Consider the following 9,050-nt stretch of genomic DNA (forward strand, 5'->3'; position numbering starts at 1 on the left):
GTTGTTAATGTCACGCTGCCATGTAACACAATGTTTATTAAACAACAAAAGCAGTTTCAATCATGTTTATATTTGTAAGTTCAATTCACTTTACCCCTTTTGTTTCTGGACAAAATACTTCAAAGAATAACAAAGCGACAAAGGCGACTGACCAAAACAGCTTTACATTGATAATTTTAAATAATAATGTTGGAAAAAGTAGTCTGTTCCATATGTTCCAATAGTGTGTTTAGTGTGGTACAAAGAAAGAGCAGTGAAAAAAGAAGTGTATTTTTTACCACTCACCATTCTGCCCACTGCACCCCACTCTATATGAACGCCAAGGACAGGCTATGGTACACTTCGGACATACTTTTCCTGTTTTCATAAAGGTGACACTTTGCACAGACTTATTACTACGAAAAATGATTAATCTTTTTCCACGATCAAAAAGCTAGCGTATGATTAATCACTCATTTCTCTCTGCGACATGATTCTCTTGCACGATGGCTCTACTATAACCTCGTTTCCCGGCTCCCCCCCCCCCCCCCCCTCCAAGAGCAAGAAGGGTACGGGGAGGTGGGGGCTGGGGTGAAAGGCCCTGGGAACAAGGTGGGCTCTGCTAATCAGTCACAAATGAGCAACTACTTACTATTTTTGAGCTAGCTGTTTTATTTTAAAAAAAAGTGTGCCTCTGAACAACAACCAACAAACAATCAACTGAAAAACGGCCGAACAGAACGAAATAACTGCTTGAAATGTCACTAAACACATTTATTTAAATTCTAAGGTGCGGTCTGCGGAATCGGTCTGCGGTCGTCTTCAAAAACACCAATTATACGTCAAAAGTGTTTATTTCCGACAATTTTTCCGAGCACTCTACGATTATGAAGGCCTAAAAAAAGCATTTTTCAACTTGCAATATCTCTGCAATGCAGTGTCCGATTACTTTGAAACTTCGGGATATGTTTATTTGGCTCTTAATAAACACATGGGCAAAACATTAAAAAAAAAATCGAAATTTCTTTTCATTTGACCTTTAAATCGCGTAAGCATTCCCAATTGTCAATTGTACAATCAATTATTTTAAGGCGAGGACGTAGTCTCGAGCCTTATGTTATAAAGCGGTTCGCGGTTTGGGGTTACAACGGGCGATGGGCGATGGGCGATGTGATGATTCGAACCGAGGGGGGTTGGTAACTACGAATATGGTTTGAGATTTGTTTGCGACCGCCATCTTGGTTGTTCGGGGGCCGTTGTTCGGTCGTGAATGTGAGAATTTTTCGCAGCTAGAAGCCTTGACTCAAAGTAAGATTAGTAGCTGATATTTTTTGCGCTCACTTACAAACATATTGAGATATCATAGTACACAAAAACCTTATCGACACACCGATAGGTCGAGGAACTAAACTAAATAATTTTGTGGTTTACGAGCTGGTTAGTGCTGTTTCGGCCAGACCTTTGCCTTTCAAGACTGAGGTTAAACTGAATATAAAGCATTGAAAGCACTATAAGCACGGCTAAACATAAGAATTGAAATATTTGCGATCTGAACTACTGGCGACATTGTAACCTGAGCTTTAACTGAAGAGGAGAAGTGCAGAAAAATTATACTGCCATAACTGCTGAGGTGAGCTATCTAAAGTTTATATTTGCTTGTACTTCATTGAATACCGTTTTTATGAATAACATAATAGTCAAAGTGTTTATGGAATCGAAATAACGATTTTAAAAGGTTAAATATCTGCTAGATGTTGTTATATTTAATTTGCTGGAATTTATAGATCACTAGGCATTGAGAGAGTTTCATTCGCGATCAGCAGTAAATATAAACATATGATTGTAAAATATGGATACAAAAAACTTATTTCAGGCTTAACCACCGATAACAGAACTACAATTGATCACATTTATACAAATCTAAATAAATCAAGAGTCCAAACTGGTGTTCTCGAGGCACACTTAAGTGACCTTTAATAAAGCTGTGTGGTTAGCAACCAAAAAAGAGTATATACAGTTTTGTAGGCTTTACAGTGCGAATACTCGACCGGGACAGTTTGAAAAAGTTAACCAATCGCAGCGATTGATAACAATGGATGGCGACCTTTCGTTAGCGGACAGACGAAAATGAACAAGAATACTCAGCACGGAAAAGATGCGGACCCCAGGACCCCTCGATTGAGTGACAAAAATGATGTTGTCGACAGAAAAGTTCAGTGAAAATCCGAAAATGGCGAACCAGAGAACGGAAGGGGGAATGAAATCGCCGACGAGTGACGAGAGCGGGACCGCCACCGGATGATCAAAGATCGCGACAGAGAGAGGACGAGAAGTGAGGAAGAGAACAACAGCCAGAGGGAGCAACCCCACGACAAAAATGGTAGGAAGGCTGACACGAAGAGAACCAGAGCAATTCGAGGCGGAGACAGGGCATAGTGAAGAAAGGCAGCTCGCCCCCGGACGATCAAGGACCCAGCGAGGTTAGGAGACCACAAAAGGACGCCGCGGACACCCGCGGCTGTTCTGTTACGTCCCGTCAGTATTCGCACTGTAATAAAAGTAAATGAGTTAAGAAGCATAATGTACATATAGAAAGATGTGTTTTAGAAAAAAGAAAACGTTAAGTGAATTCAGCAACTACTTAGTATGCATTAAATTGTTGTAGTTAATCAGTCTTGGTGTCTAAACAAATATGTGTAAAACAATTATTTCATTTTTAACTATTGAGTCTTTCTTTTATTATGTTTACAGAACAGAAATAAAAAACAACAGAAAACATCCAAAATACAGTTTTCAAAGAATCAACTGACTGCTGTGTTTTGTCCAAATTGCTTCAATATGTTTAATATGCACTTTGTCAAGAAGCAGCATAAATGTGTGAATGTGGCTATTGCATTGGCACTGGTTACACTGGAACTGGTTATTGGCCTCTATTCTGCATTTATGCAATATGTACATAATGAAAAGCCCAATCCTCACTATGAATGGCAGATGCTACAGAAGGACCCTTCAATTCAAATTCATCACTGGCAAACCACTGTATCAACTCTACTTCCTAGACTCCACATGTACTGTATCAATATTTTGGACTTATTGGACTTACTTGCATCACAAATTGTACAGAAAGTGCAAACAACTTTCAGCCCCATTTAAATTTAACAAGAGTTAATCAAGATACTATATCAACTTTACTTTCTGGAAACTTGTACTTCCTTGCACTGCGTGTTAAACCTCTAAAATTAAGTTTTAATTTTTGACTTACTGGACAGAGCTAGCCTCCTCCGCAGGCGTCTTAAATTGAAAAGAACCGAAGAAAGCGAGAGAAACGCGAAAATAATGGGCTCGGGCTTCCGTGTGTTATGTGAACCGGAAGCGCGAGAACAAAATTTGTTTCTCGCGCTTCCGGTTTGCATAACACAGGAAGCCCGAGCCCATTATTTTCGCGTTTCTCTCGCTTTCTTCGGTTCTTTTCAATTTAAGACGCCTGCGGAGGAGGCTAGGACAGGGCTTATATTACAGATTGTACAGTCAGTGCAGACAACATTAAGCCAAATTTAAACAAGAGGCAATGTAGATACATTATTTCAAGACATTTTTTTCCTGCCAAAGTTGAGGAAGTTTCTTTGCTGTCTAGTAAAGTTTCAAAATATGTTTCATTCCATTGTCAAAAGTTGTGATAAAAGACATCTTATAAGAATTGTACAAATTAAATTGCCAATTTTGTGATTAAAGCAGCTTACAATTTGCCTTTTATTAAATACAGTTACATTGGTTAGAAACTAACCTTCCCCTGGAAAGCACAACTAAAAACACCACCGGAAAACCATGTACTGTATTTTAAAATTTTATTTACCTGACAACCCACCCCCCTCCCTTTAAAGCAAATGACTCAGTGTTTCGACTTTCGACTCACAGTGAGGAGCCCAAAAGGGGACCACTTTTAATGTATTTACATTCTTCGTTGCAGATTTTATCCAATCAGAAGCTTTTCACAGCTTTTGATTGGAAAAAGACTGCATGAAAGAATGCGAGTTAATTAAAAGTGGTCACACATTTGGGCTCCTTGCTGTAAATCAAACTGAAATCGACGATATCAATTTCGGCGTTCATTTACTTGGATATCTTTCGGACTCACATTTTCACTCAGTTGACATTTTTGGCTTTGTCAGTGTAAATTTCCCATTTCAAAATCGCATGACGCTCCCAAGAGAACTTGTTTTTTACTATCTGAATACCAAGAAAATTTTTCTGAATTTAAAAGAAGTGATTCTGAAGAGTGATGTCACAGTCTGAAATAGGACAACAAACAAACGAAGCCCCAAAGGACTATTCTCAGTTCTTTGTCTGGATTTTTTAACATACTGACTTGCTTTACTGAAACGTCCTCGCCTTAGTATGCATTGCATACCGGTTATTAATCTTTTTTTTCCCTTTTCCATGTAAACAATGTCTGTTTTTACACTTCATACAACGCTTGCTATGTTATTGACTCAACTTCAAGCCAAATTATTATGTCCATGGAACGTATTCATCATACCATGACTGGTTCAAGGGCATTTCCAATTCGGTCGAAAACCTTTGCTAAATTTATTGTTAAGCTACCTTGAAAATATACTGAAGTTAATTACTTACACTTTGTTAATTAACGTTACGGAATAGATCAGTCTCTTGAACTCCTTCTTAATGTCTCTCTTGAAGATGGCGTAAGCTAAAGGGTTTACAGCGGAGTTTAGAACAAAAATAGGCAGTTTATATTGAGCGTCATTACATGATTTGTGATCACTAAAAATAAGCACAAAGTTACAGCGTAAGGCAATTCCGTAACACACAAGAAACAAGCATATAACAACAGCCATCATTTTAATCGCAGACTTTTCCGGCTTTTTAAAGAAAATTCGGTGATTAAAACGTAACTGTTTGCCCAGGGCGCGGGCTGATCGATTGTGCTTGCAAACAACACTTAACATGGATGTAAAGCAGAAGATTACAATAACGAAAGAGAATAACTCAAGAACTGTATAAATCCAGCCGACAATATTCCTGACAAGAGATGTTTCTGATATATACCTGGGTGACCTCACCAACACAGTAAAGGTGACTGAAATTGCCCAAGATAAGGAAATCATTTGAACAACACGGCGTCGCTTCATAAAAGTCAAGTATTTTAAAGGCTTCACAATGGCAATGTAGCGATCCAGTACTAAACTGCACAAATTTAAGGCTGATGCGTACAGCAACAGATCCAGTATGAAGACCATCACTTTGTAAAACACACCATGCGAGTTGCACCCACCCGCCACCACGCAGACGAACCATGAGGGCACTACGCTCATCCCCACACAGAAATCAGCAACTGCTAATGAAACGATGAACGCGTTGGTTTTGGTGCGAAGGTGTCGTTTTCTGATTACAATGAAGATAACAAATCCATTTCCAGTCATTGTTAAGATGGAAAGAAACCAGCCAAGTATCCAGAACCAGGTTTCCATTTTCAAGCTACGATCCAGAACGAGCTGATTTTGAAAAACTGAAAAAGTGCGATTTTATCGTGTTTGTGTCTAATCAAAAGCTTTGTTTGGTTTTTATTACGAACTTATCTTATTCAAATATACAGCAGGTCTTACTGTTATGCAAATTAAGAAGAGATGTTGGGATGTCAAGTTCGGTTGTCTTTATAATGATTTTTAAACTGACGTGAAACTGACATAAATTCTCCATATTCTGATAATCGTTGAGCCAAACGCTACTGTAGTTCAAATAAAAAAGGTAAAGTATGTATACTGCACAAAACATTAGAACCCCACAAAGAGTTTTGATTGATGTTTTGACATGACGTGTATGACTTATTAGTGGCTTTCTTTTCTTCTAACCAATCAAACTCTGATCAGCGTTAAATCGACATCCCGGCCTCCAGGCCAAGTCAGATAACTTGCTATAAGATAAGATAAGATAAGATAACTTTATTTATTATAAATTAAAATTACTTTGAAACATGTGATTGGTCGAGATCATTCAGTCAATATACAGTAGCATGTGAACTTGACATGATAACCCAATATCTGCAGCCCAATATCTGCAGCATATATTGGGTTATCATGTCGAGCTCAAAGTCCGCCTAGTTTCCAAGCCCCTCGTCCGTGTAGTGCTGTCAAACTTTTGAAAATATGGCTGAGCGATTCGCCTCCGTTTCCGAAGAGGAATTGAAAGTTTTGATCGAGAACAAATATTCTAAAAACACCAAGACAACAACAAAAACAAGTGTAAAAATTCTGAATGATTATTTGAGGGAGAAGAACCTGGAGGAACCACAAGATAAAACCGCTTTGGCCAATGTTCTGACAAAGTTTTACGCCGGCGCTAGAAAAAGTGATGGCTGTCTTCGTTTGCAAATTGTTTGAAAACGTATAATAAAACAATTATTGAATTCGGTTTTCGCATGATATCGTGAATTATCAAAACCTTGTGTCTGTGTTATCTGCCTCAGCCTTCGGCTTCGGCAGATAACACAGACCTCGGTTTTGATAATTCACGATATCATGCTCAAGCTCATCCAATAATTGCTTATTATACACGGTTTTTCCATCAATCAATTAAGTTATAAACTAACTACAAAAATTTGATAACAACAAATTCAAAATAACAAAAGAAAAGTCTGCTTTTCATAGAAGCCGTGTCTAAAATTTACTTAAAATTTAGATGTTACTTTACTACGATTTCCAGTTGAGTGTGACGCGAACAAAGTTTGGTGACGAGGTTTCAACATAACAACGGCATTGTTGTCAAGGGCAAACTTCTCTGTTTCCATTGGTAACTTGTCGTTACAGGTACTGACCGCCAAAGTTCTTTTATACAAGGAGGACCTCTCGGGAAACAGGGCAATTTTTTGATTGGCTAATTTCGATCCAAGATGGCGTCAGTTTTAATTGAGCAATTTTTTGATTGGCTAATATTTTGAAATTTCGATCCGAAATGGTGTTAGCTTTTGTCAGCTTTACGAAGCGCTAAATGTTCTTCATTTCAGTTCGCGAATTATTCATTTTGCACTTGAGAAAGATATATTATTTAAAGCTGAAGGAATTCTTAAAGCTGCTAGAAAATCCCTGGAGTTGGAAAACGATAAAATTTCAGTTGAACAGTAACTCTAACGAGGAAGGTAAAGTGACGCACGTTAAACATAACGTCAACTCTCAACACAGATCTGTACTGTCGATATAAAACAGCTAAGGCATAATATATTTCGTTATTTGTTTCTTTTATCGTTGTCTCTGTGTATATATTTTTTATTTGAAAGCGTAATAAAGTGTTGCTGACGATATTTGTAGTGTTTGTATTTATTTAAGCATCGAGATTGTCGAGCAAGACAGTTACAAAAACAAATTTGTTACCAATGGTAACAGAGAAGTTTGCCCTTGACAACAATGCCGTTGTTATGTTGAAACCTCGTCACCAAACTTTGTTCGCGTCACACTCAACTGGAAATCGTAGTAAATGTATCTGTCAATCCATTAAGATTTTGATTGACACGACATACTGAGATTGACACATTTTATGGACTTTCTGGGTTTTTAGCCAATTAAGGAGTGATGACGCGACTACCAATTAGCACTTGCTTGTCTTCTACGTCTCCTATCAATTTCCACATTTCGTATTGGAGGTGTAGTTTTATCATACCAGTAACATCAAGAGAAAGACAACGATTTTTCGAATCTTAATAGTCAAATTTCAGTTTTTGGGTTGGGCTAGCTAGGTCATTACGTCAAAAGAAGAACGTCTGTGGAAACAAACAAACAAACAAACAAACAGAACGAGATTGTAGCACATGTTACTGAGATTGTATAGTCACACATATATTTCCGTTAACATTTTGTCTAGAACAATAGAATAACACAAACTTAAAAGGATACTGAAATTGAAAAGCAGAGACCGATACAACGTAGAATGAGAGAATGAAAGAAGATTGTTTTAAGCCGATCTGTTTTTCTTTTCTAAATTTTCGGTGACATCTGTTCACCTTCATCAGAGTTAGTGAAAGTTTGTTGGAGCTCGCGCTACCAATCCGTGCGTTAGTGCGACATTTTAATTTTGAATTAACGGCACATAAGCGCGAGGAAAAGCTTTGCGTTCGTTGATAGCATCGCTGTCCAAAGTGGAGTGCCACGACTCCAAGAAAAGCCTCTTGCTGTAATTGACTACACCACGCTCGAGGATCTGGGCGTCCTTAGGATGGATGTTATGTTCCGTTGACTCAGCATGCTGTTTAATTGCTGATTCGTTATTGCTCGCGCGGCCTGGATCATGTTCGGCTCCGCGCGAGGACCACGAGCGCTTGCTTTCCCCGTTGTACGTAAAAGAGCAGTCGTGGCACTTCACTTTGTAAACAATTCCTGCCATTCGGTTAATCGCTGGTCTATCCTTCGGCTTTCTGAATACGTGGCCTAATGTTCTTACAGGCTTGAATGCCGTCCGAACGCAGAATTTCTTGAGTACACGGCCCACTCGATCCGATGCACCCCTTACGTACGGCAGGACTGCAAGTCCTAATGGTCTTTCTTGCGTTGGCCTCTCCTTTGTTCTGTCCCTGACGCATTTCTTAAACAGGACGTCAGGGTACCCATTTGCTCTCAGATCATGCAGGACTCGATCTTGTTCATTGGTTCTCAGTTCAGGGCGCGACGGTAGCAAGTTGGCCCTGTGCAGGAGTGTTTTGACCACGGCCTCTTTGTGCTGCATTGGGTTGTGAGAGGCGAAATCGAGATATTTGTTCGTGTGAGTTTCTTTCATGAAGACTTCGATTTCTATAGAGCCATCGCTCAACACTGTGATTTGCGTGTCCAAGAAGGAAATACGCCGACCCTTGTCCGTTTGCATTGCGCGCTCTATTGTAAACTGGATGTTGCTGTCAATAGAGTTAAGATGTTGGTGGAATACTTGCACGTCTGTTTTCTTTAAACATACGTTCGAGTCATCGACATACCTCCGCCACCAGCTAGGTGTTACTGGGGAGGTGGACAAGGCTCGTTCTTCCATGTTGTTCATAACAAGGTCCGCAATCACTGCGCTGACCGGTGACC

General features: G+C 39.2%; 1 protein-coding gene across 1 annotated transcript; it reads right to left on the minus strand.

Annotated features, from left to right (window-relative positions):
* Positions 1 to 4,607: 4,607 nt before the first annotated feature.
* On the minus strand, positions 4,608 to 5,468 carry LOC144638993 (adenosine receptor A2b-like). Its single transcript, XM_078498262.1, has one exon. It carries the CDS (start codon positions 5,466 to 5,468, stop codon positions 4,608 to 4,610), a length of 861 nt encoding a protein of 286 aa, XP_078354388.1.
* Between the last annotated feature and the right edge of the window lie 3,582 nt (positions 5,469 to 9,050).

This window comes from Oculina patagonica, chromosome 14, assembly GCF_052425735.1.
Source record: "Oculina patagonica isolate OP01 chromosome 14, crgOcupat, whole genome shotgun sequence".
Taxonomy (NCBI): domain Eukaryota; kingdom Metazoa; phylum Cnidaria; class Anthozoa; order Scleractinia; family Oculinidae; genus Oculina; species Oculina patagonica.